The sequence below is a fragment of the Trachurus trachurus genome (assembly GCF_905171665.1).
Source record: "Trachurus trachurus genome assembly, chromosome: 23".
Classification (NCBI taxonomy): domain Eukaryota; kingdom Metazoa; phylum Chordata; class Actinopteri; order Carangiformes; family Carangidae; genus Trachurus; species Trachurus trachurus.
Window position 1 is genome coordinate 12,643,339 of NC_139912.1, and position 27,975 is coordinate 12,671,313.

Sequence of the window (27,975 nt, forward strand, 5' to 3'; positions counted from 1 at the left end):
CTGCCTCTTACCCTCATCTGTGATCACGTAAATGAAGCGTATCTGAAGCCAAATTCGAAAGCAAGAGAAAAAAAAAAAAGTGGTTTCTTTGCTGGTTTGTTCTCTTTTATGTGCAGTGCTTGCACTATAGTCCACGGCTTTACAGAGTCAATGAAAGGCTTAATATTAAAACTTCAGTGAAGAGGTGGCGGAGGAAAGGAGGGATCAAGAGAGGAAGGAGGCTGTATGCGGAGAGCAAACACAATGTGGAGGGTGCAAAAGCAAGACAAGTATTCTCTGTTCCACTTCCTCTGTTATCATAAACACTGAGATGGGTTTATTTTCACACACACACACACACACACACACACGAGCATCACCGCCCCGTCCCAACACCACATCACATCTACACACTGTTCTCACAGCTCCATCAGAGATTTATTAGTTTGGCTCTGCAATGAGAGGAACGTGAATGTAAAACATTCATTTCACAGGAATGACAGGAGCAGCACAGGGGGAAGCAGTCAGTTCCCCTGAAACACATTAAACTCCAAATGTTACATTTCTATACACGGATACAAAAACACACACTGATGGTCTCCATTTCCTATTCAATTCACCTCAAAATATAAATACTGTATCTTTGTATGAAACTACACATCAGACTGTATCTATTTCTTATTTTGACCAAATATTTTGTTGGTTATTTGATGAATTGTACCACACACACACACACACGAGCAGAGAAAGCTATAATTATCCTGTAATATTTGGAGGATTTCTGGAATTTGTTATGTAATAATATAATATATAAGTGCATGGTAAAAAAAAAGGGCTTTGCTGTCCTGATACTGTCGAGCAACATCTCCAGCTGTCGACCAGTGACAAGCCGTCAAATTGCGCAACTGCCAAAAAAACGACAATGGTAAGCACGACCGCGCATTCATCACTAGACACAGACCTGCGGACGCGACGCTCCGTCATTAGTGGGGGTTGGCGGCGTAAACGGCGGCGTTCCTGGTTGTAACTCTCTCAGACTCTGTGGCAGATTTAAGAGCTCAAATCCTCCCTGTCCCAGAGGCAGTGATAACAAAAACAGGCCACTCACTCAAAGCCTCAAAAATCCCTCCATCATAGCTCAGTGAAGGCAACGCTGATTCTCACACACACACACACACACACACACACACACACCATCAGACACAAACACATCATGGTTGCCTAATACGGCTACATAGGCTGGATTAGCTGTAAACTGTCATTAATGCTGGAAAACATAACAAGTAGAAATAGGCAGGGAGTTATTTCCTAACGTACTTTTTCCAAAACCACACACTCTCAGTGTTCCCAAAATACATTGTGGTTTGCTAAAGGGTATTTAGGGAACGGAGCCCAGACGACAGACATACACACACACAAACACACACACATTATACTTATATTCTCATCAGAGGAAGCAGAATTCAGACATCCAAAAAAAACAAAAACACAGTGCTTTCCTGTACTGGTGATAAATATATGATTACAGGTCTCACAGAGAGCTTTTAATTGGTGTGCTTCTCATCACATGTTTTCATCGTTTCATTTCATTTTTAACAGTAGCTCTGGTGGCTGCAAACTCATGTCAACAAGAAAGTTTTGTTCACGAACGCACCCCATTACAAAGCTTGCAAAGAATTTAACGGCGATAACAACCACACACACACACACACACACATTAATACACTCAGCGCGCACACACAGTCAGCAGCTCTATGGCGTGCCAAGTCTGTCTGACCAATGAGCTGACCCATTTTAAGGGAGACAGAGAGAGAGCAGTCAAGTAAGACAGCATGTATTATGTAGAGCACAGTTTATATGAGGGCTCTTTATGTGCCCATGTGTGTGTGTGTGCATGTGTGTGTGTGTGGGTGGGTGGGTGGTGGGTGTTTGGGTGCGAGAGTGCACATGCATGTGTGTCCTCTTTGTGTGTGCAGGAAACAGTCGAGTGTAATTAGCCATATGTCTGTCGCAGCTACTGTATGAATGTTAATGTGAGTGAAGGTCACAGGCAGAAAACAGTTGAGAGAGAGAGTCTCTGTGTGTGTGTGTGTGTGTGTGTGTGTGTGTGTGTGTGTGTGTGTGTGTGTGTGTGTGTGTGTGTACATGTGACATCAATGTGTCCTCTAGCTGCCTCCGTCGGGGTGGGGGGGTGAACAATACTCCAAATTATTTCCCCTACTAAAGGTTGTTGTTGACTGAGGTGAAGACCTTCATGTAATAACAGATGAGCTGTGTATCTCAGAAATAAAGCAGTGGGACCTCGTTCTTATTCCTCTCCTCATGAGGAATGTTTATTTCTTACACAGGTCACCCCCACTTTCTATATTTAAATCTTGTTATGACAGATATGTAGAAGGTCAATGTAAACTTTGGGTATCAACCCTTATCGACCCTTTCCTGATATTGATCAATGTCTCATTTACTTCCCCCTTTCATCCAATTTTGTAAGGCAGTATTTTCAGGAATATTCGAGCCGTTTACCTTCTAAAAGCTGCTCACAGATTAATTCAAACAGCTGCACTTCAAACTTGCTTGAGGACTCACATGAAGCCAAATCGCAATTGTTTTCCAAATTAAAGCAGATATCAGTGGAATGTTTTTGTTAATATAAGTCCTAAATAGTCCTATTTTCCGTCAGCAATCACTTACATGAAGTATTTCAGCCTAAACACGAGTCTCTCCGTCACTCTGCTCTGCTGTAACCCGAGGAGAAAATTTTCCTTGTGGGATACAAGTGTTATCCAATGAGGAGAGAGAACGGCATGAAGGGCTGTGTGTGCAGCCAAGGGATGCCCGTGAATGTGGTGACGTAGCACGAGGACCAATTGATGCCTGACAAGGGCGGGGGCTGCTAACTCATGGTGCGTTCAAAGAAACTCGTACTTTGTGTTTTTCCTTCCTGTGAAGTCATACCAGTTCGATCTGGTACGAGTTCACGGGTCGGAAGTTACGAGTGGCCGTTATAGGGAACTTTCACAGACAACAGGATGGTAAAAACACGAGCTACGGGTTACCTGGAACGCTACCAAGTCGTAGTTGTGACTTGAAGCTGTAACTTACGGTTTCAAAAGCCTGCCTTGAACGCAGCATTAGCCGAAACGGCCGTGAAGCTGATATCTGCTTTAATCATGTTGTTGCAGAAGATGGGGGGGAAATCGTGTCTAAGTCGTTTCAGCTCTGCTATCAAGCTTCTTCACCTCCACTGGGAACGACAATAAATCAATTCTAGTCTTGTGTGAATGGTTGTGACTCTATTATCAGAAAACACAAACTGTTGGAGGTGAAATAAATCATGATACCTATACAAAATCACACAAATCAGCCTGTAGCACCATGAATGCAACCTGCTCACTGGCTGTATGAACACAATGTAACAGTAACAGTGGAGTTTTCTGCAGTGACCTTGTGTGTTAGTCAGAGACAGAGACCATCTTCAACTTGGCTAAAAATCACTACAGCTAGAGGAGTGTTGAGAGTGAGGGTGTGGTGGTGACTGTGTAAGTGTGTGTTTTGAGTGAGTGTGTATAATGGAAAGTGGGTGTGTGTGTGTTTGGAAACGGTGCGCGCGCGTGTGTGTGTGTGTGTCTGTCATGACGTTTTTTTGTTTTTAATTCTCATAGGATTTGATGCTGTTGCTTATGAAACCTGCTGCCACCCCTCTGACTTTTTAATCTGACACCCAGCAGCTTTTCTCATTTGCAGTGTAGGACACACACTCACACACACACACAGTCTCTTTTCATTGTGTTGTTGCAAATGACTTGGGTGGTTTCATGTAACCAGAAGCATTTTTCAGTTCTGAGTTGTAGTAGCTCTATCTGTGACGCTCTCACTCTAACAGAGAAATCTTTTTTTTTTTTTTTTTTTTTTTACAAAACTGAAGCTTCTATCCGCTGCACAGATAATGAGAACGGATCCAATCCGGATCCTTCTGGTTCATCTTAGCAGGTGATTGATGGTCAGTCACATCATCCACCTGCTTCACAGTATCAGAGCAGCACGTTGCTACTTAACAAGTGAGAGGTGTGAAGATTAACTGACACAGCCGTCACAGTTTCACCTACGTCAGCCCACAATCATTGATCCGACTTGCCACATCACTGTTATAGATTTGATCAATGATTTCATTACCTCTTGGGGCTCAAACAGAGGCTTGATTTTTTTCAATTATATCTTAAAAGTATGACTCATCTATCTATCTGTGGGAGTTTATAACGCTGCACGGTTCAGAGCAGATACCCATCAGGGTCAGTGAGGGCAGCCGTGTTGTTGTGGCGTGCTGCGACTGTATAACTTCCCTTACTCCTCCGTCCGCTGCAGCAGCAGCAGCAGCAGCAGCAGCAGCAGCAGCAGCAGAGGTGTTAACACTCTGGATAAACTTTGAAATGAGGCACGTCAGGTTTGAAATTTAGAGGGAGGGGGGGGTTCCTGTGTGTCAGCCTGTATTTACCGTGTGTGTGCAGCAGGAACGCTGTGAAATTTCTCACTATCTGCTGCGAGCCTACTCTCAAACACAGATATGTGGCTGACCTTCAGTGAGCTGCTGCTCGTGGAGCTGCGGCTAGCACTGAGAAATCCTCTTTGTCGGGCCGCAGGACGACAAAACAGAAGATACACTGCATTCCCTGTTTAGGAAAAATAGAATATTTTGCATGTTCCTCCGCCGTAAGTCAGGAACGGCACGTTCAGATAGAAACTGAGCTTGAGGCGACGCTGATCGCTATCGGAGTTTGACCACAGAGCTGGTTTTAGATGGACCAGTTCAAACTGTGAGAACAAAAGCACACGGAGCAGAACAGAAAGCAGAAGCCTGGTTTGGTTTTCTATCTGTTTTGCTTCTGATACAAACTGACAGCAGAGCGATGAAAACATGAGCACGAGAGAGGAGAGACCTCCAACATGAGGCGGGTATACAACTCGTGATGTGTAACACTAACTGTTCCCTCTCTCTCCGGCTGCTCTATATTTCATGATGGGGTGCAGGTTACATCTCTGAGCCGGGCCGAGGGCGAGCACGCGCGTGCATGTACCGGTATGTGTGTTTCAGTAAGTAAGACAGTATATCTGTGCGTGTGTGTGTGTTAGCATGCCTAGAAGACACATGATGCTGTGCAATCAACGATGAAGGGTCGAAGGTGTCGGGGGGGATTCTGAGAGTGATTGTGTGTGTGTGTGTGTGTGTGTGTGTGTGTGTGTGTGTGTGTGTGTGTGTGTGTGTGTGTGTGTGTGTGTGTGTGTGTGTGTGTGTGTGTGTGTGTGTGTGTGTGTGTGTGTGTGTGACATGGAGATCATGTTTTTCCATCATGTAGGGTGATTCCCTGACAATCTCAAGTGACAGCAAACAACACTACCCTTGACCTATACAAGGCTTCAGCACACACACACACACACACACACACACACACACACACACACACACACACACACACACACACACACACACACACACACACACACACACACACACACACACACACACACACACACACACACACACACACACACACACACACACACACACACACACACACACACACACACACACCTCTGGTCCGACCAGAGTTAGTTAGTTAATTAGGTCGTGCATGTAATGTGATAATATGAAATATTAACCTGGACCAACTGTGTGGGTGCTGGGTATTTACTGGACAGGAGAACATTGACCACACATGAAGTGAAAGAACACACGCTGCTGCAGCAGACTGGCTGTAGGTTTAGTCTGCACACACATACACACACACACATTTTTAAATAAAACCCTGTTTGCCTCCTGTGCTCTTCTCAGAAGGGAAGTATCGCCTTTTTTTTAACACATTCTTCTATTTCTCCATCTGCCCGAGTCTCAGTCATAATGAACGGTACTCATAAAGGGCTGTTGCTGTCCAAGCAGGGTGTGTGTGTGTGTGTGTGTGTGTGTGTGTGTGTGTGTGTGCGTGTGTGTGCGTGTGTGTGTGTGTGTGTGTGTGTGTGTGCAGGCAGCTGACACCCTCACGGCAACAGAACAAGGGGTGCTGAAGCATGTGGTGCACAAACAAAAACAGACTATGTGGAGTTTGTGGGGTGGGGAATTACAACAAGTAAACACACAATGAATTCGAAACAGACAGACACACACACACACACACACACACACATAGAGAGAGAGGACTCACCTCTGGTCCGGCCGTGTGGCTGAGCGATGCTTTGTCCTCACAACCAAATTAGGACAGGACCTGGACATTTGGCAAACAAAGAGAGACAGAGAGTGAGAGAGGGGAGGTCAAGAATGTCTGGTCAGGGATGATCACATTTGAGATTCAAAGCATCAACAGCAGCGAGAGAGTGTGTGTGTGCGTGTGTGTGCGCCTTAGGCTCTCCCATACTAGTAAAGCCAGTCAGTCAGGAAAGAGGAGCCTCTTTCTGGTCACTCAGACTGATAATTACGTCTAACCTCGTTGTGAATAACCAGCTTCCTGTGGACGCTGTGCAATTGTGCACAATTAGTCGACATGTTGAAGCTGCACAGTGAGACCTGCTCCGAACACGCACACATGCACACACACGCACACACACGTCGTCGTGCCTCTGGACACAGTGTGAATTCTGAGAGATAATCATGGATAACATGAGGCAGCAACCTTTCCTATAACAATGCAGCTCTTTGTGGGAAGTCAGGAGACCGAGCGAGCATCACTGTCCTCCTCCTCCTCCTCCTCCTCCTCCTCCTCCTCCTCCTCCTCCTCTCTCATCATCCTCATCTTGATTATCGCCAAAATGTCATCTTCGTCACTGTCACTTCAAACCCCGGTCCGACCTTCTTGATGATGACAGCCTAACGAGGAGGTAGGTAATCAATAACGCCTCCTGAAGCCTCGAGGCAAGACAGCTTAGATTGAACTTCACTCACGTCTGCAGTCGCACCAACGCCTGGAAGTTAGAGGTTACACTACCGTCGCTAAATGATTAGCACCACGGCACGTAAATGACACGTCCTGCTCTTTACAGTGGGAAAGTCAATGTTGCGTAAAAGCGAGAGCTGATGGACAAACCTCTCAAAGAGAACAAAAAAAAACTGTTCATTTACACGTCTTTGCACGCTGACCTCTTTGTGAAAGGAAAGGGTTTGAACGCCGTTCGTCAAAAACCACAACCACGACTGCAACGAGGCCTGAGCGAGGTGCCTGCAATTCCAGATGTGGGTTTGTGGAAAGATTTCGCTCTTTATCTAAAACCCTGACAAAGGCTGCAGTAATAGAGATGTTTCCCTCAGATGGAGATAAAAACACCAAACAAGCATCAGAGTGTTTGTTAGAAGTCTGGTTGGAGACAGGCAGCGCTGCAGAGAGCCATCAAGAAGTGCTGTGGTGGAGCGTTTACGTCAAAAATAAATCAGAGATATGATGCAAATAAATCTGAACGTGTGACAGATTTATCGTTCCAATCTCAACATGAGCTTGGTTTTAAGCAGAGACACAATAACTGATAACACCTGTTTGGATATGCCACGTTAGTAATAGCCAAGTCTGACCTGCAAAACTTGTAGGATCTGTACCTGCAGCGCTATGATGCAAATACACATCATCATCACAAGGCCTTGTCAAAGTAGGAAAAGCACAGGTGTTACTGATAACATTATCGTATGGCTCCATATGGGTCACATGTCCCAGGAAGTCCTGACAGAGTCACTGTGAACCAGCATGCAGAGGGCATGCATGGCGTTTACATCTGAAATTGCAAAATTGCATTTCAAATTGCAAAACATGGAAGTGAACTTCAACTTGGTAGCATGACATCATGCTTATAAAGAGTTTAAACTAGAATGTATTGTGTCCAAATCAAACATTTAGACAGGCCATTTGTAATTTTAGAGTGAATAACACCAGAATGCCAAAAGTATAAAAGTATAAAGGCTACGATAGAAGCCAGAGGTTTTGTAATCTTTGTGATGATAACTGTGTCTTGGCGATGAATTCCACATTTTGTCCATGTATAATGAATTTCAGAGAAAAATATTATGTAAATCGCCCATCTATGTCTAATTTTATTAATACAATCTGATAAACTACAAGTTATTTATAAATGAGGGGCCTTTTTGAAGATCGTCCTTCCTTTGTTTAGGTGATTTTTTTGTTTTTTCTAACCGTTCTAATCGATTATTGATATTGTTTAATGTTTGTGCTCCATATGTATGTGGTCGTGAGCTAAATAAAAGTGAAGTATTTAGTAGAAAGCATGACTGGGTCCAGATGCAACATGCTCCAGGTGGAGATTTCACATCGTCTCACAGCTCATCTCGACAAAACACCCTGCACGTTATCGTCAACGCGACCTGCTGCTGCTGCACTGCAGCTCATTCTGGGATGTGGTGCTTTCCTCTGTGACCTTTCCGCTCGCACTCGGCACCATAATGGGTTTATTTCTATGAGTTATATCACTGTCCTGCCAGGCCACTCTGCTGCTATAACATAAGATGATACGGCAGTCTAGTGTGTGATGTAACTGTATTGCAGCGGATGATGTAACCAGCTCTGCAGGCAGATTCAAGCTGCACTACACAAAAGAGCATCGTCTGAGAGGAGAGCTCCTCAGAGAGACAGACAGAAAGAGAGAGGGAGAGAGATAAATAAAGAGAGGGAGAGAGAGGAAGAGACAGAGAACAAAGAAATACAAAGGAACTCGCTGGTCAGACAGCTGACTGTGGGTGCTAGAGTTACACACACACACACAGACTCAATCAGGCAGTCAGTCAACCACTACAGTTCATTTTTTGCCAATGCATCATGTTTATGCAAATACCAAGGCAGGCAGCAGCATACATCGGAGCGCGCTGACTGACCTCCAGTTCACCAACGCTGCACAACGGCTCACAGCTACGTCGACTAACAAGTACTTCTCGCTTAACTGATCAGTCAATCAATGTCTCAAAGTCGCACACACGCTGTGCAGCCTCCTCCATGGTGTGTGTGTGCGTGCGTGCGTGTGTCCTCCAACGTGCAAAACACACAACCACGGTGATTCCATCTCCGGTCTGTCAACAGGAACAAAACACGTTGCATTTTTGCAAACTTTTGCTGATGCTCTGCTGCCGCCACAGTTTCCTGTCGTTAAACTCTGATCAGCTACGTTTTAAGTGCCTTGCTCAAAAGCATCTCTTAGCAACTGATTAAACATCATCTCTAATCTCACTAACAACTCTTTTCCGATGAACACGTCTTAGGCTAATTCCCACCCGCAGTCTGTAATGTTTAGCTGCAGTTGGACTATTGTACGTCAACAGGGGTCTGGTTTCAGAGGTTTTTCTTTTTTTATAGTGCAGTACTTCTTGAAATGGTAGAATATGTCTACATAGTGCTGCTGTCTTACTGCATTCCCAGCATCCCTCAGGTGAAACAAATACATTGATACCTTAGCTACAGTCCAGACATAATGAGGCTGAAACAGTAGATGACACTGCAGTTAGTCAATTATGTGTTGTGCTTTATGACTTGATTTATTACTCATATGTATTCTGATCTGTTCCACTTCCTCAGCCTGCACGGAGATATTCTGATTCACTGGAAATCTATACTCTATATTTACAATACTGGATGACAGATGAAAGAACTTTATCCATCTTTGATGTTCGTTAGCGTTAGTTTGGGAATCGTACAGGGCTGGGCCAGTGCGGGGAGCAGGGTTAATTTAGAGGTCAAATTACAATTGCAGCGGAAAATCTGGGTGAGTGATGACAGCGTTAGTCAGACACTGGAAGAGACAGACCGGCTGGATGGCAAATCATGTTGGATAACCAGACAGCCTTTGCCAAACTGCCAGCCGGATCGCCTGATGATGGCTGCGACAGTTTCACCACGGTGGCACGCAACGGGTACAGGAGGCCGAAGTTGGTGTGTGATGTTAGTGGTGAGGATTGGCGGAGCAGATTTTAATTTAGATCTGAAACAATTAGTTGATTAAAAGACATTGGTTGAACAATGTAAGGCTAAAGTGCTGAATGGATTTATCTTATATGTTTTTTATTTAATTAAAAATGGAGAAAAAAAAATTACATCCATTTGTTGACTTACTCAGGACTTCCCAGTGTTGCATGATTCAAGCCAATTAAAAGACACCACTTTCTGCTGTGACTGACATTTTTCATTATCTCCAGATATTTCATAGATCAAATAAATGGCCAATAAAATAACAAGCCAGCAGGCCAATCAATAATGAAGGTTTTCCATCAGGAAATTGTTCAGCCAGGGTGGTAACCCACCCAGACAAACTATGCAGTTGGTAAAAAGTCATCTTCCAGCCATGCAATGTTTGCCATAGTTTAAGTGCAGCTCATTAACTCAAAAAAAACCTGAGTGTTTTGCTGAGGTGGAAAACCAACCAGACACATTAGTGTGCAGATGATGGACCAAACAGAATCCCCGGTCATTAACCAGATTGTTTTTGCTGTGCTTGTCTACCCTTGAGATTAATGTGTTTTGTTTTAAAAATGTCCAACAATGTAGTCAAGGTGGCCCAAGCAGCTCTTCAATAAAACATTATGAGGAAATCCTGTAATGGAAATAATGGTGAGGCACAGCTCTGGTAGAATCAAGTGGAAAGATTAACGTGTTTATAAGCGAATAATAATGTGGTTAAATGGGAATATAACAGGCTAATAATGAGTGTTTAAAGTATGTTATTGTCAGATAAGCCAGTAACATTAGAGTCACTGAGCACACACAGTAGTGAAACCGTATAGTGACAACGTTACTATGTGTATTTCAGTCCAAAAAAGGACACGACCTGTGCGGAGCTGTAAATCTCTCAGGAGGCAGCTAATTTTGAAGCTAGCCTACATGCAGATGGAGCCACGGTGATTTCAGGTCCAGCTCACACACAACAACCTTCCTCCTCCTCCTCCTCTCCACCTCCACTGTGTGTGCTCCGAGCTCTTGTCATGCTACACAGTTAGCTAAAGCTACCGGCAGGCACAAAGAGCCCACACAGCTGTACCTAAAGGGCTCAAATCCCGGCCACTGCTGCCCGGACGGACGCACCGTGCAAAGCCGCTCGGTCTTACCTCTTTGGTGGAGACCAGACACACACACACAAGACGCAGACCCACACGGTGGCTTCTTCTGTAGACGTGCGTTACGCTGCACTGAGCCTGCCAGCCTTGTCCATTGTGTTGAGGAGATGCTGAGTGTCTGTCTGCTCGCCGATGTTTGAAGCATTAGCTTTTTCCCTTCTGTCTCTCACTGTACAAACACAACTTCAGCTCACGACCGTAAACCACCGCGTACCGGCGCCGACACATTTTAAAGCCAATAAACGTCGCTAACGGTTTGCAGGCAGAAGACGACATTTTTTTTATCGGACTGACTTCATTATTTCGATCAACTTTACGTGAAATTTAAAATATATATACATATATATATATATTATAACACATTCCGATTCCTTTATCGTGTAGCAACACGGTGTCTTATGTCAAATACACGACCAATGTGAGGATTTAAAAGAACTTTACTCACCTCTAGCGGACGTTTTGATTCACTACAGGAACAAACTTTCAGCGAGTTTGCGCTTTTATCAAGGACTTTACGGTTATGCTGCGTTTGTGACAACTCGGAACTCGGATCTTTTCCGACCCCCTACTTGAAAAAGGTGAAAAAGTGCAATCGAAGTCGGAGCTCCCACTCGGGAAAGTCAGATTAAAAAAAATCTACCCCGACTTCTCCGTTGAATCAGTTGCCTGACTTCCCACAACAATCCGCACCTGTACAGAAACACACCGTCAATGGTAAAACATCGATTGCATCGATTTAAAAAAATGCATTTTAATCGATAACACTCGAGTTCCGAGTCGTCTCGAACGCAGCACTAGACCCTCGAATGGCAGACGTTAAACATACGTGACGTCACGTAAACGAGGACCAATCGGCTTCCAGGATGAGCAGGACAGGAGGACTGACACAGAAGATAACGGCTCCAGAAAATCTCTGGTCTGTTATCTTTTAACGAACACGTCCGTCCGTGGATAATTATGTGACTCATTATAAAAAATAAATAAATAAAACGTTATTATGCGAGCATCAGTGTGCATGTGGCTCACAGCGTGACGAAAATGCTGCTCGACGATTTAGAAATACACTGAAGTAAGTCAGACCCTCCCTTAAAAAAACGCTTAGCTTGATGCTATTCAGCTATAAAAGCTAAAGTTAGCTGCTATGCAAAGCCTGCTTGCTAACTAACGATGAATGAAAAATAAAATTTACATGGAGTGCAGCAGCTTGTGTTAATGACAATATGTCTTTCTTTTTCTTTTTTTAAACGACAGCTGTTTTTAAAATTGCTACCAGTATCGCTCTGTATTCTTTCATGTCAGCTCTAGTGCTAAATATTTCCATTTGCTAAACGTCCATCATACTTTGTGTTTCCTTGTGTCTCCAGTCAGTGAGATGTCTCTGGCTCAGAGAGTGCTGTTGACCTGGGTCTTCACCCTGGTCTTCCTCATCATGCTAGTACTCAAACTGGATGGGAAGGTAAGGGTTTAATATTATTGAAGTGTGTGTATTGTCAGAGCTTTTGTTTTTTGTTGTCTATATTTTGGTGGTTTTATGTGCATTTGATGCTTTGTTTGCTGCAATGACCTTGTTCTCTTAGGTGTTTATGATCCCTTTCTTTTTCTTTTAGATTACTCATATAGCTCTTATAGAAATTAGCACAAATAGAAGAACTTGGATGTGGATACAAGCAATTACTCTGTCTCCATTTCATCCTCCCAGGTGCAGTGGAACTGGTTCCTCATCTTCCTCCCAGTCTGGGTCTTCGATGGCATCCTCATCCTCATGCTTGCCATCAAGATGGCAGGCCGCTGCAAGCCTGGGTACGACCCTCGCAACGGCTCCCCGGATCTGCGCCTGCGTGCCTGGTACTTGACGGCGATGCTGCTCAAGCTGGGCTTCTGCCTGACACTGTGCGCCAAGCTGGAGAAGCTGGCCGACGTAAAGCTGACGTTTGTGTGCATACCGCTGTGGGCCATGCTGCTGGGAGCGCTGGTGGAGCTGGGGCTGAACATCTTTCCTGAGAGGAGAGAGGCCTGAGAGGGATCAGAGCTGCTCAGCACAAATCATCACACCAACAAAAAGACATCTAAAAAACCTTTTGTATGACCATCACTTTGTGAAATCGGAGTCTGGGTGTTCCCAGAGAGGACTGTCTGTGACCCACGAAGGAAGCGAATCATCATCTGACACCTTGGATCTTAAGAATAATAGACTTTGTGTAGAAATAGAAATCATGTGTTCAGATCTTGGTGAAATGTGCCGTGAGGGTTTTTAGCAGAGCTGGGACTCTGCTGCCTGTGTTATAGAAGAGCTGCTTATGAATCTGATGTTAGCATTTAAAAAAAAAAAAAAAAAGGCTCAACAATGGCTCAGTTTTTTTTTTACAAAGAAAAAAAAACTGCGTATGCTTGAGACTACTGTGAAACCTACACTGGAAGAAACATGAAGTTCCTCTAATGTTTTCTAGTGTTTATCTTTATAGTACAGAGCGCAGCTTCTCTTTTGGTGAATTCTAATCCCACTTCCTTTATTTAAGCTGCACAACATAACCATCACTCTCGGTACCGAATCAAGGAGTGTACATTTTGTTACCTGCGCTTCAGATATTTTTTCAAGTTGTACTTAACGCACCGACACTTTGTCTTTTCATTCCTCAGTTGTGGAGGTGAGGTCTTGTTGGCCAAATATTATTTTTTACAAGTTATAAATTAACACTGAACGTGTTTATGAGAACATTATGGTTTGGCTACAGGCACACAAAAGGAATAAATAACCAAGAAGTTGCTCAGGACATAAAAACCCCTGGAACAACTTGTGATGTTAATTTTTTTTGTCTACAAGCTACCCCCACTCTGCTTTGTACAATATCTCCTTTGTACTGTTGAAATCATGTGTCCCATTAAAATAAATTGGGTAGTCGTTAGTAGGGGCAAGTTCACAAAACACTTTAACTTGTAATGTGCTTTGTGACTAAAGCGATTCCTACTCAGATCAATATGGAGAAACTATTGCAAATGACGTGTGTCAACAGATGGTGTTCTTACTGTGTAATTAGTTTTATTATTACCAGGTTACTCTTTACCAGCAGTATGGATTTTTTGACTTAATGGTACAGCTGACACTGTGCGTGACTGAAGTCTGTTTTTGTGCCATGTGATTGTTCCGTTAGTATTTAATATTTTCGCATTACTTTGCACTGTGTTGACATGAAGCTGAGGTCGCATGCATGTTTTGAACAATAAACGACTGATTTACATTGAATGCTGCTCAGTCCGTTTGTCACAAGCGTTCACAACGATACCAAAATGGTTAATTTCGTTGCTCGTTGGAGCCTTGCGAATTCATATGCAAGTGTTTTCCATGTACACAAGGATCGCATTAGTCACGTCACCGTGCAAAACAAAGTATTGTGGTTTGGGGAAAATCCCTCCAGGACGTGACCCGAAATGAGCTGTGGACTGGAGGACTTTAAGCTCCTCTGACATGCAAACACAGCACACTGAAGTCCTTGTCTCCTCTCTCTTTAATATTTAACCACTTCTTTTTATGACTTTACAGAACTTAAATGTTCAGACAGGCAACGATGAGATGAGATCGGTTGTTGCAGGTTTTGTTATCTGCTCCGAGCCTCCCCAAGCTGCACCGACACCATTGTTACTGTAGCAGCGGCCGCAGGAAAATGTCCACAAGAGGAACCGAAATTATTTATATAAAAAGCACAGAACTGGGCACTTGTTCTCTAAAGCCAGTTTCCAAAGTGTGTGAATGGCTTGAGAGGATGTGTGTGCAAAAGCAAGGGCAAATAAAACTGGGTGGACATGCAGGAGTCTGCCCACTGTGGGAAGTAGGAAATGACTAAAGCCAATGTTAATTAACCTGCTGTTTAATGCTTTTTCTATATAATTAGTTCCCACAATTTATAATCAAACATGAAACAATGAGTACAGTCTTGTCGTGTGTGTGTGTGTGTGTGTGTACACCACATTCACACAGTTCAATGAGGTTTTTCCGAGTATTCCCTCCAAAAATCCCTCCTTTGTCCCTGCTCCAACTTCCTGCCTCACTCCCACTCCTACTCTTTAAAGGTCAGCTGAGCTCCTCTGGCATTCCTGCTGTGTGTGTGTGTGTGTGTGTGTGTGTGTGTGTGTGTGTGTGTGTGTGTGTGTGTATATGTGTGTGAGAGAGAGAGAGGAAGGAGGCTGTTTTGAGTTGGATCTGACCTGACACACACCAGCTCTGTATTATGTGGCTTCTGCATTGTGGCGTATACGTGTTGTCTGCTCACATCTCGCCTGGTAAAAAAAAAAAAAACTGCTGAGCTCATTGTTGCAGACTGCAGTGAGTGGGTGGCTTGCATAACAGCAACACAGAGAGAAAACACAGGCAGGTATCACATTAGAGGTGTTGTCTCTCAGACTCAGACACCAGTGTGGGGACATGGACATTTAGTGGCCTTTACAGTCAGACAGGTGTCTCTGCTCTTTAACTCAACACACTACAACCAAAGCTGCTGCTGTCAAAAGGCCGAAGGTAAAGTGGTGAATACTAATAAATACAAGACATGACATGACACCTCTTGTATGTGTTATTTTTAACTGTTATATGGAGCTTAAAAGCATCCTTCTGCCCATCAATTTGGTTTTCAAACAGGTGTTTTGGCCAAAAAAATTTCACATCAATTTGAAAGGTGATAATTTGTCATTTGCCAAAAGTTATTGCAAGTTTAAAGGTGAACGTGCAAGGTAAACAAAGTTGGTAACACTTTATAATAAGTACACAATATTAAGCATTAGTTAAGCATGAATAAATACTGAATTCTTAATTTTTAAAAGCATACATTCTCATTTAGTAGTTTATAAATACAGTGAATGTTTAACCATAACCATATGAGTATGTGTTATAAATGATGAATTCAGTATTTAATGCTTAACTAATGCTTAATAGTGTGTACCCATGTCTTTCTATCCTCAAATATATTGAAAGTCCATTTAGTCAAGTTGTATTTACATCATCACTTACTTACTAGCACTTCTCTTTCTCTGCTTCAAATTACTATTACAATGTTGCCTTCCGCATGAAACAGACAGGAGGATGTGAGTAGCTTTAACAGCGCGAACAAAAACAGGGACCTGTTTGTAAAAACTCTGCTCCACGGCGCCCCTACTGGTTCAAAACTTTAACTGGATTTTCTTACCCAACTTTGCTTCTGTTTCTTTTTCTAGAATAATAATCAAATCATAAAAATGTCTTGATTTCAAGAATATATGAAAAATTGTATTTTGAAAGTTTGTTCTTCAAAAACATACACATTCTCAACCATCAGAGCAATAACCATCAGTTCTCACTCCGGTAGTTTCATACATTGAACCTTTTATTAGCTCGGCTCATATTTAAAGTAGAAACCACACTACAAGTTTTTTCCTCTTTACAAAACTTCTTATGTACACTACAGTGCTGACAGTTAAAAATCACAGAAACAAAATAGAAAAAAAAGACCAAACCAAAAACCTTGAGATAAATAAATTCTGTGAAAACAACACTAGCCCCTGAAGACTTTTTGTTTTCATCCTTAATTTCTGTCACATTTGTACAAAAAATATAGAAGTTCCTGTCGTGTTTTTTTGTAACATCTGAAACCCAAAAGCATAAAAAGAGCTGCAGAGCGCCTCGCAACTGGCATCAAGTGCTTAATTATCACCTAGCTCTCTCCAGAGCCACACAGTGAAGAGTTCTGTCTGTGAAATTCAGTCCTAGGAGGCAAACTGACCGACAAGAGCCGAAGCTCCGGCTTGCGGTGAGACTAATCATGAAAAACACAACCCTGCTTTCAGGATATCATTCCACTGAACCATCCCAACTTCCACCGCAGATATTTGGAGAGTTTTCAGTGGGTTTTAGGGGCCAATTTAAGGCTTCATTCTCATTTTCCAGTGAAAACTCAAAACTTCCATGAAAGGGCAGAACTCTCTTCTCTATATGGCTCTGGACCATTTAGTAGTTCACAGTTAAGGACAGGCACTGGGGAAATGCTGTGGGCTACATTAGCAAGTGGGCTGTTCTCCAATAGCGATTAAGTCAAATCAAGACATTAATGAAAAAAACAAAACAAAAAAAACAACGAAATTCCACAACTGTGGGATTAGCACTGAGACAGAAGAGTTTGATCCTAAAAATCAGAAACTTGGAAAAACATACAGTCATCATCATATCTGTTGCTAAAACAGAATTTCAATAATTTATTGTACTTTTAAAACACAGGAGGTCACTTCAGTCCCTGGTTGATAAATAAAACATCTTTTTATAGACAGGATGCTCCACACTGTAGAGAAAAACTGGACTTCAGGTAAATAGATAAACAGTGCTTTGAGAATGAAGCTCTCAACAGTGTACCATCCGTTTTCAAAGTGTCCGTTACAGAGTTAAGAAGTCATGTCACAGAATTGCTGAGGCCTGAATGTGTTAAAAACAATAATCCTGGAAGAACCTGAAAACTGCCCTGGTGATAATCTTGACATGACCCAATGTGTTTTCAATATATAGATCAACTGTATTTAAACTGCAGTTGACGCATCCATGTTACAAAGTGCTGTAAATGAGTCACATTTCTGAACATACTGAATCTGTATGATATTGCTCCACCTCTAAAAGTCACCACCGGGCTAGCTCTGGATGTAGCTGCATAGGTGCTAATATATAACGTCGCAGATTGAACAGTATCTCGATGACCCTGAAACCTAAAACTCGAAAATGTCCAGTGGTGAAATCAATGGACCAGGTTTTAGCCAGATTTTTCAGACTGAGATATTTTTGTTTCTTTTTTTTTCTCAGGGGACCAATGTATTCGTGGATGTGTCCTGAATAGATTTTCCTGAGACTCTCAAGGCCTTTTCTGTTTTAACAGCCTTGGCAGGGTCGAATTCTTCCTTGGCCGACAGGCAAGTGTTCAGTTTCCAAAAGTAGGAGACCCCTGGTACACATCCAACAGGCAAAGCAAAATGACACTAAGAGCTCTGCCACTGGTGTTGAGGGCTACAGGTACGAGATAATCTCAGTACTTCAAATGACAACTCCTCTTGTGTCTCTTCTGTAGCTTCCTCCACTTAGTCTTATTTTAAAACGGGGATTTCCTTTTGTTTAATTGCACTAATATTCTTCTCGGGCAATCAAACACTGCAACTGATTAGAAGAATCATTTAAGATGCCTGTTAATTACATTTAATCACTCCTCATGGAGGCCGACTCAATGAACACGATTCAACAGGAAATTACTGGCTTTGAATCAATCGCTTTGAAATTTGAGTAAAAATACTGATTCTCGTCACCACATCATTAACTGGGAAATATCACGGTTTATGTTCAGAAGCTTATTGCAGAGCATTATTGCTCAAAATACAATATTAGGGAAAACTACTGCAATATATTGTATTGATCAGGATGTATCGATACAATATAGCGGAGGAAATGTAGAGAGATACCACATCAATACGTTAGTGTATTGAATAATATCTGTTTGACCCATCATGATTCCAGAAACAGTCTTGGGCACAAAAGGATATAATAGAAAGAAAAAAAAATCAAAAGCCACAAACTGGAAGCATTAGCTGCAAGTTTCACAAAAAGGTCATTTGTCGTGACCTTTTGTATATAAATATATGACAGAGATCTGACACTTCCTGCCTCTGACGGCTCGCAGAGAGTCTGATATTCATAACGGGTGATGCTCACTTAAAAAAAAACGACAGCAGTTTGGCAGACTTGAACCTGGAAAATCTCTTCTTCTTCACTTTTGGCGCACTCATACACGACTAAAGGCCAAAAAACTACCAGAACATGCAACGACTGCTTAATATTTTTTTGAACCAGAGCACAACCGAAGCATCAGTACAGTCTACACCAGTCCAGTACAGAGGTGTGTGGGGTGAATAAATACAGCCCGACTCTGCTTTATAACGTCCACGCGCTTCGCCGTCGTTATTTCCTTTTTACATCTTTTACAACGACACAACCAAAATAAAACCTCGTACATATACAGTCGTTTTTAAAAACAGCATCATTATGTACAAAAAAGAAGTACTATAAAATCTGTCTCCGCTCCTCTTCATGCGTCGGGGGCGGGGAGAGGACAGAGGAGGGGGAGGGCTGAGGGGGGAGAGGAGGCGGGAGAGGCGGCGGCGGGGGAGGCACGGACTGGGAGGAGGGGGAGGGAGGGGGCGGCGGGTGGGGGAAAGGCTGCGACAGAGAGAGCTGGACCGGCGCCGGGGCCGGTGCCGAGGTCTGGTACTGCGACTGCAGCGGCGGGTAAGAAGAGCCGGGGTGCTGAGAGAGGTAAGACTGAGGGGGGAGGAAGGGGTGGGGGGAGGGGAAGTGGGGGTGCTGCGGAGGGTAGAAGGTTTTGGCGAACTGGTGGTGGTGGTGGTGGTGGTGGGGGAGGTGGGGATGGGGAGGAGGGGGATGGGGGAGAGACTGGGCGCTGGTGAGAGGAGTGTTGAGGGGCGGCTGGTGGTAGTACGGCTGGGACTGGGCGGTGTGAGGAGGGGGAGGGTGGGGGTGAGGGTGAGGGTGAGGGTGGGGGTGCAGGTGGAGCGGACTCATGTGAACCGGATGCGGCGTCGGCTTCAGGAAGGAGCTGAGCGCCTGCGACTGCGACTGTGGGTTGGGGTTGGGGGGCAGCATGGCGGGGGGAGGTCTGTGGGGGAGGTGGGAGTGCGGCAGGAGAGGGGAGAAGGAAGGGGGGAGCATCTGGGGGAGGTGGGGAGGATGGGGAGGAGGGGGAGGAGGAGGTGGGAGATGCTGAGGCGCGTACTGGTGCAGGTAAAGCCCCGGCCTCCCGGTTTGTGGATCCGAGTCCAACGGCGTCCTGGGGTCCGAGTCCGAGCTGTGAGTCCACTTTGTTTGTGTCCGTGCGTCGGGCGCCGCGCGTGTGTGTGCGTCCGTGGCAACAGCAGCAGCGGAGCCCTGCGGCGCTTGGACCTCGGGCTGCGATTGCGTCCGTGTGTCTGAAGAATCGGCGTTTGGCTTCAGCCGGTCCTTCGCCTGGTCTGACTGAGAGGAGGAGGAGGAGGAGGAGGAGGAGGAGGAGGAGGGAGGAAGAGGAGGAGGCGGTTGGCAAGACGACGAGATGCTGGAGGGGGGGTGAGAGTCCGCTGTAGGTTTGGGACCAGATGTGGCAGATGTTGACGTGGATGTGGACAGAGTGGGAATAGAAGAGGAGGTAGAAGACGACGACGAACTGGGAGCAGCGGTGAAAGAAGTGCGCTGAGGAGGATCGGATGAAGAGGAGGAAGAGGAAGAGGAGGAGGAGGAAGACTTAGAAAAAGATGGAGAACGAGGTGATTTGGACTGAGAGCGAGACGTAGAAGAGGAAGAGGAGGAGGAGGAGGAGGAGGCGGTACTGGAAGACGTCGTTCTGCTGTCTGAGTGATGGTGGTGGTGATGATGATGATGGGACTTTGATGATGCTTTGGGTTTCGTGTCTTGGTGAGGAGGATGACGAGGAAGAGGAGAAGGAGAGGATTTGTTTTTGGAGAGAGAAGGAGAAGGAGGAGGAGGAGGAGCTGCCGGTTCTGTCTTCACCTTCGCTGCAGGTGACTCCTGCTGTCTGGGTTTCCCTCCTCCTCCTCCTCCTCCTCCTCCTCCTTTCGACCTCTCGCTCTCCTCTTTGCCTCTGGAGCTGCTCCCGTTCGAGTCCACTGAGCGAACGGGCCGAGGCACCAGCGGTGGATGAGTGTGACGACGATGATGCTGCTGCTGCTGCTGCTGCTCTTCCTCCTTTTTGACAACGGGCAACGTCCTCTTTTCCTCCTCCTTCACCTTCTCCTTCGCTCCTTTCTCGCCCTTCTTTTCTCTCCTCCTCTGCTCTTCTTTTTCCTCCGACGCCGTTTCCGCCTCCGCCTTCACTCCAACCGGCTTCTCCTCCTGCTCTTCCTTCACCTCTTCTTCTTCTTCCTCCTCCTCCTCTTCTTCCTCCTCCTCCTCCTCCTCTTCCTCCTCCTCCTCCTCTCCCTCTCCTTGGTGGTACTGCCTCAAGCGGACGTGCCAGGCCAGGCTGCAGACGGCCGACACCGTCTTGAACTGGTGGACCACGTTGCGGGGGATGAAGTAGATGTCCTCGTGGCAGAGGCGGATGCGAGCGTAGCGGATGCCCTCGCGTCGCAGCTGGTTCAGTTTGGCGTCGTCCACCCACTGGACACACTGGAGACGAGAAGGAGACGAGAAGGAGACACCAGGGTTAGGACGGAGGAAATGAGGGAGGTGCGGTCCTGAATAAAAACATCCATCTTTTGACCCTGACATCTATTTCAAAGCCTGACTCTCAGTATCAATGTGAGAAGAATATAAAGTGTCCTCTTTTTTTCCCAACCTTTGTTCAGTACAGTAAATGCAATTTAAAGGGATACTTCACCCAAAATCGATAATTCACCAATTGTCTACTCACCGTCGTGCCAACAAAGGGTACGGACAACTTTCAGAGTTATCAAAACGCTTTTGGAGCTCTTTTGAATCGTCCGAAACACACACTATAAAACATCCAAATACCTCCATACTGCTCGTCCTGAAGCCGCGATATGAAAAAGTTGTTCGGGAAAAATGAATTTGATCTCTGTTTTTAGCCTGGTTGTAGTAGTAGCTCCCAGAGGCTGTGCACGATGAGCGAGATTAGCTGTGAGATGTTCTTCCGTGTTTACATCCAATGGTTTACAACGACGAACGAACATCTCGCATCAAATTAAAAGATCAAATTAATTTTTTCCAAACAACTTTTTCATGTGGCGGCTTCAGGACACTTCGGTCAGTACGGCCGAGCAGTGTGGAGGTATTTGGATGTTTCATAGTGTGTGTTTCGGACGATTCAAGTGAGCTCTATCCGCCGCTATTATATGCAAATCCCCCGGAACTCCAAAAGCGTTTTGATGACTCCAAAAGTTCTCAGAACCCTTCCTTGGTATGACGGTGAGTAGAAAATTGGTGAAGTACCCCTTTAATTTCAATTTACAGAATATCAATGGAGAGGATGTGAATTATATCAGACAAGGAGTGAACTAGTACCCTAGATGTACACAAAAACAACTTCATGTATATAAGAAGATAATAAAGAGAAGCTATACAGATTTGTAAAAGATGAATGCAGTTTCTTATCATTAACGCTGCAGATAAGGTCTTTCTGTTATATTTCATTTGGAAGAGATGGGCTGCGTGTAAGACCAACCTGCAGTCTCCCATCTGACATCAGCTGAATGGATTTCATGGAAACTTCTCCTTAGTTTAGTTCAGTAATTTATCGTTTGCAATCAACCGAACACTGACTGCAGTTCATTGTCGCTCCACCAGATGCCAGCATCCAACATCAGTTCACCTTAATGTTGCCTTCACCCAGTGTCGTGTTGGGGTAACTGGGATAATACTGTGTCTAATTTGGGATGCATTGAATCTAATGAGCGATGTGCCCTCCATGTGTGTGTGTGTGTGTAATGAAATACCTGAGACAGTGGGGGTTCATAAAGGTCCAACTGCAGCCTCTGGACTACATGAGGGAAATCAGCAGCGTGGAAACACACTACGTCTTTGGTAACAGGAGGAGGATCCGAGCTGAGAAACATAAAAAGTGAGATGATATTAAGTTGCTATATAGAAAACGTTGACAACAGTTTGACATCCACAGTGTGACCGTGCGCCGCTTCGCTTCCCCACCATTCTTCGGAGCATACGGCCTTCAGCACGCCGACAGCTGCCGTGGTCTGGCGTTCGAAACCCTGACCGATGTGATCGGCGTGGGCCCGGGTCCGATCCTCAAATAGCATCTCTCTGGGCTCGCTGGTCCTGGGCAGAGACTGCAGCAGGTTCTTCACCTCGTTGGTGGAGCTACCAGGAAAAAACAGAAACGATCGCTTCGTCAGAAAACACAGAACAGAAGACACACACACACACACACACATAAATAAATGCCCACACACTTTTACAAAGACTCCCCTCCTGGCGTCGCCTCCCTGGTGTCTAAATAAAGAAAACAGAACGACTGAAGGTGAGTGGGCTGCTCCTCCTTCTGGTTTTTATGTGTTTCTTTTTATTCGTTTCCTGTCTGCCGTGTGAAACAAAAAGCAACCAGACAGACTGCTGCTCCTATTGTTGTCGTCTTTAGTGCCACACAAGGAGCAGAGAGGATGCTGGGAGGGGGAATCAGTGTGGACATGGACATTATCATCAAACATCCACGGTGTCCTCAGCATCTGCTTTGAGTGTTTTGTCAATATTAGCTGAGTCTTAAATGATCAGTTGATTGTCAAAAGTTCATGAGCAACAAATGAAACTACTGAATAAGTCAAGTCCTGGCTGCCACATTTTTAAAATGTGTAAATTAGCATCTTTTCTCAGTTTTAAGTAAATGTAGATTCTGCAGTTTTTATTCTGTAATCTTCTGCTCGGTGTAATTTGAAGACGTTTTTTGGTCTCTTGGTACATTAGGGCAAAATTCAATCGGTGTGATCTTAGAATATGAGAAACTGATGGAGATGTTTTCACTGTTTTCACATTTAAAAAACCGGGAGAGAAATTCATAATGAAATTTTTCATTTGCAGGCTCACAGCTCTCTGTAAAATCACATTTATTGTCCGTAGATATCATCTACTACACCTCAGCTTCTCCTCACTTTAGGCCAGTGTCTTCATCCTTCATTTCCTTTGCAATTTCTTTACTTTTTCATGCTGCCTGGAGGTAAAAATCACTTTCCTTGCATGATCAATAAAACGTTCATTTGGATTCAAACCACAAAATAGCTCTACTGGTACTAAGAAATGTAAATCAAATCAGTAATCATCATGAGGGCTTTGTGTCAATAGATGAGGTTACATTTAAAATAAATGATGCAAGGTGAAATTAAATAAACACACATCAGTGATCAAGTACAAACACACGCAGACTCTTAGCTTCATGCGCGCAGACTGAGAGGCTAACGAGTAAAAGCATAAAAATGAGCCGTGTTGCCAAACAATGGAAGTACTGCAGTCAGCTCACTACTGGATCAGTGACTCACGCTGGAGCTGCAGTCAGATTCAAACAAGAGTATAAACACACACGCACAGTCTGTGAGAGATCCCTACATGAACGTAACACACACACACACACACATACACACAGAGACAGAATAGCAGCGAGACTGCCCGTGCTGAACACTGAATTGTGCATTCATTCATTCAGAGATAAGGGCAGAGGCAGGAGCTGATGGAAGAGGAAGAAAGAAGCCGAGGAAAATATTAGAGAGTGGAGGAGAGGGAGATTAAAACACACACACACACACACACACATATACACACAGACACAGACGCGCACACGCACACACAGCTCAGTGAGTCTGAGCTGACTGCAGGCTGACAGTAATGAATGTAAAACCAGAAAAGCTGGTAAGTGAAACTGTGAAAAGAAGAGGGTGTAGAGGGAGGAGTGCTGAACGTGCACACCTAGAGTGATATTCAAAGTCTACCATCTACTTCCACTCTTTAACCCTTCCTCTGTGTGTGTGTGTGTGTGTGTGAGGTCCTATTGTTCTGGCATGTGTGTCAGTATGTACAAACGTCTGCACCAGCAAGACTCCTGTCCTGTGCATTTATGGTCAAAAACACTGGGAGAGAGAAGATGAGAGGAGAGGAAGAGCAGATAAGTGGGAGTGGAGTGGCAGGGGGTGGTGGTGGGGAGGAGAGGGGCGGGTGGGGGTGATGGAGGGAAACGGGGGATAAAGAAGAAGAGAGGTGGGGTGAAGAGGGATGAAGCAGTAAAAAGAGGAGGGAGAAAAGGACAAAGGGGAGACGGAGGAAAGCACCTTCTCTGGCGACAAATACTGTTAATGTATGTAATGTACATCTTAAAGCTACAGCGCACTCCCACAGAGACGACCGACTTAATGCACCTGATCCCTGTCAAAACTTTATGAGCAGGGCGGCTGCTAATGGTCATTTCTACCGTTAACTACTTAACTGATTAACTGTTGAATCTATAATACAGAGGTCTTTATCCATTTTTTTATACCCAATTTTTTAAAATGTGAAATTATGTTGATTTCCTTCCTGAGCCATTTAACTGTTAAAGTTTTTTACGCCTCTGTGCATTTTTTAATGCACACAACTGAAAAATGTGCATAAAAACAGGCGGATGAAAATCATAGGCTGTGAATAAAGATGAACGTCGCCTGTGTGACATCACCCAGAGGTTTCAGGTCTACCCAAACTCCCTGGCTGCTCTAAAACTCTTTTTGTACTGTAAACATGTTTACTACTCACTGCTGTAAATGGGGATGGACTCACTTTTGGAGTCAGCCTCTAGTGGCCATTCACAATCAGTGCAGTTTTTGGTGCTGATGTGAAGCCTGATGAAAACCCACCTGATAACTGTCAGCCAAAAGAAAATGGCGAAGGACCATAAGAACACATTCATAATGAACTTCTGCTGTTACTGAAGGGAGACAAGATCTAGTCAAAGTAGCTGCTACACACACCGCCCGTCCAAAAGAAAAGTTACACACTCTAATATTTCACTGGACCACCTTTAGCTTTGATTACAGCACGCATTCACTGTGGCATCATTTCCATAAGCTTCTGCAATGTCGCAACAACATTTATTGTTGTTGAGTTGCATTAATTCTTTAAAGATTGTCAATGGGGTTAAGGTCTGTACTCTGTGGTCACATTGGACCACATTTCTTCCTTGAAGATGATGGATCCCCACTGTCCTTCCAGTTTTTAATAATGCGTTGGACAGTTCTTAACCCAATTTTAGTCTCAGAAATCTCCTTAGATGTTTTATTTGCTTGATGCAGTAATGCCAACATGATTGTTTAAAATGAGACTGCATCAGTTGAGGTTAGATAAGTTGTTGCCAGCTGAAACATAATGATCCATGCAGTAATTATCCAATGGGAGGCTCTTAACTATTAGTTTAGTTACATTCAAGTGGTGACTTATATTTTGGGACGGGCAGTGTTTTTCTCTCGACCCAGTTTCTCGTCATCAGCTGGTGGTTGACTTGTATCTCTTTGCCCAACGCTCTACCTTACTGCGCAGGCTGCTGCTGCTGAACATCTCGCTGACAGCCACCGGGCTCTCAACGGACCGACCCATCTCCATTGTCATTCGTCATGCACGAAACAGCATGTTCAGCATCAGGCCTCTGTCCTGCTGCTCGCCCGGGGGGCCGCCGCCGCCGTTACTATGCAATTATTGTCAATCTCCGGAAGCATTGCGCTCTTCCACTTAAAAAAGCTGAAATATTTTGGTTTTATTCTCATGGTCTGACCGCTGTAATCAAGCCCCGGATTCGCAGACCGCGAGTCTCGGCTGCTGACAGAGACGTCTAACAGCTTGACCTTTTTTCGCTGAAACCACCAGAAAAAAAAAAAGAAGAAGCAAAAGCTGCGAGAAGACGTTGCTCATGCAGAAGCAGCCTTCAACACGGCACACGGTCAAACTGCAGACAAGGTCTCACTGCAAATAAGAGCACGTTCTTTTACATTTCTTTCCACTTCATGTCTTTACAGCTGAATGTTTTGTCCTTTTCCTTTTCCGCGGGCAGACATGCAGTGCCATGACATATTCAGTGTATGTCCTTTCTGCAGTGCAAACACACTTGTAGTCTTCTTGAAAGTAACAGCGGAGTGACTGAAATAAATCAACTTAAAGCGGGAAAGAGAGGTCAGGAGGAGGAAGAAAAAGAAGAAGACGGATCATGAGAGAAATAGAGAGAGACAGAGCAGGCAGATATTTAGAGGTAGCAACAGGACAAGGACAGAGAAAGGAGGGATGAGGGGAGGATAACATGTGAGCGACTGTGGAGAGATGCCAGAGATAAAGGGAGGAAACTGTGAGGAAAAGGACACCTGAGTTTCTAGATGTCATGTTGTGATTGTTTTTAACGGTGATTTATAATCATGATGGGATGGAATGAGGGAGGAGGAGGAAGGGAATAGTTAAACCACCTCTCTCTCTCTCTCTCTCTCTCTCTCTCTCTCTCTCTCTCTCTCTCTCTCTATAAAAACAGGTTCTTTCAGCCCCAGCTGTTACACAAGTGTCTCTGACAGTCATTCACACTGACACACACTCACTTGACAGGCGCCCCCTTCAAACACTGTCTAGACACATGTATAAATGTGCGACACTGCATGTATTAATAGTCTGAATGCAGGTGCAGTCACTGATTAAAAAGCATGTACAGTATTGTATGTTTCCTCTATTACTTCCTCTTCCTCCGGTGAGAGCAGTCTGACGGGGTGAAGCTCCCTTGGGTGAATCTAAAAACAATAAATAGCTGTAACTAAAAAATATTTTTAATATCATTGTTTTTTGATTAATCACTTAAAGGGATAGTTCGCCCAAAATTCAAATTTCACTCATTATCTACTCACCCTCATGTCGACTAAGGGCTGGGAGAATTTTCAGAGTCCTCCGTGCCTTCTCGGAGTTACAGGGGGGTCCGCGCAGCAGCAGTATTTGTCCATATGACGGTAGCGAACGGGGCTCACTTTTCTTTGTCCAAAAAGACACACCAAAAAACATCCAAATACCTCCATACTGCTCGTCTGTAATGTCCGTCTTGTATTGAAGCCCCGACATGAGAAATTGTTCCACCGGTCAGTGCAAAAGAGCAGTGAACTGAGACACTGGGAGCTTCCGCTACAAACAAGCTTAAAATATAGACTTATTTAATTTTTTTCGGAACAATTTCTCAGAAAGAAAGAAAAGTGAGCCCCATTCACAACCATCATATGGACAAATACTGCTGCGCGGACCCCCCTGTAACTCAGAGAAGGCACGGAGGACTCTGAAAATTCTCACAGCTCTTAGTCGACATGAGGGTGAGTAGATAATGAGTTTTGGGTGAACTATCCCTTTAATAGACTGATAGATTATTAGAAAACCAGGAAACAATGAACTCTAAAGCCCACAGTGATGT

The 27,975-nt window shown here is 44.4% G+C and overlaps 3 protein-coding genes across 9 annotated transcripts in view; 1 reads left to right on the forward strand and 2 right to left on the reverse strand.

Moving 5' to 3' along the window:
* LOC311006717 (protein PHTF2) overlaps nt 1-11,235 on the reverse strand; it is a 41,059-nt gene extending 29,824 nt beyond the window's left edge. For 4 of the 6 annotated variants that reach the window (XM_083999622.1, XM_083999618.1, XM_083999623.1 and 1 more), the window contains exons 1-2: nt 11,054-11,235; nt 6,174-6,233 (exon numbers count right to left, since the gene is read on the reverse strand). The gene's annotated coding sequence lies outside the window, so the exon portion shown is untranslated. Of the gene's footprint in view, nt 1-940; nt 1,106-4,551; nt 4,775-6,173; nt 6,234-11,053 lie in introns of those variants that run through there. The other 2 variants (XM_083999619.1, XM_083999620.1) reach the window with 2 other exon arrangements.
* A 688-nt stretch (nt 11,236-11,923) lies between these two features.
* Nucleotides 11,924-14,253, forward strand: LOC311006606 (transmembrane protein 60-like). 2 transcript variants are annotated; one of them, XM_083999459.1, is made up of 3 exons: nt 11,924-11,978; nt 12,427-12,518; nt 12,762-14,253. In XM_083999459.1, exons 2-3 carry the CDS (start codon nt 12,435-12,437, stop codon nt 13,077-13,079), a joined length of 402 nt encoding a protein of 133 aa, XP_083855585.1. In that variant the 5' UTR covers nt 11,924-11,978; nt 12,427-12,434; the 3' UTR covers nt 13,080-14,253. The 2 variants fall into 2 exon arrangements, with proteins under 2 accessions (XP_083855585.1, XP_083855584.1); XM_083999458.1 differs by having other exon boundaries at nt 11,937-12,131.
* Nucleotides 14,254-19,115: 4,862 nt separating this feature from the next.
* The window catches only part of LOC311006558 (uncharacterized protein), a gene marked incomplete at its 3' end in the record, with an annotated part of 37,450 nt that continues 28,590 nt past the window's right edge, over nt 19,116-27,975 (reverse strand). The window contains exons 7-10 of the mRNA XM_083999404.1: nt 22,731-22,901; nt 22,520-22,628; nt 19,641-21,233; nt 19,116-19,373 (exon numbers count right to left, since the gene is read on the reverse strand). Of these exons, the coding sequence (XP_083855530.1) occupies nt 19,116-19,373; nt 19,641-21,233; nt 22,520-22,628; nt 22,731-22,901 (2,131 nt within the window). The remainder of the gene's footprint in view (nt 19,374-19,640; nt 21,234-22,519; nt 22,629-22,730; nt 22,902-27,975) is intronic.

Coding starts and splice junctions, on each gene's coding strand:
- LOC311006606 (XM_083999459.1), top strand. CDS start 12,435: ATGTCTCTGGCTCAGAGAGTGCTGTTGACCTGGGTCTTCACCCTGGTC. Junction 12,519..12,761: donor TACTCAAACTGGATGGGAAG/GTAAGGGTTTAA, acceptor TCATCCTCCCAG/GTGCAGTGGAACTGGTTCCT.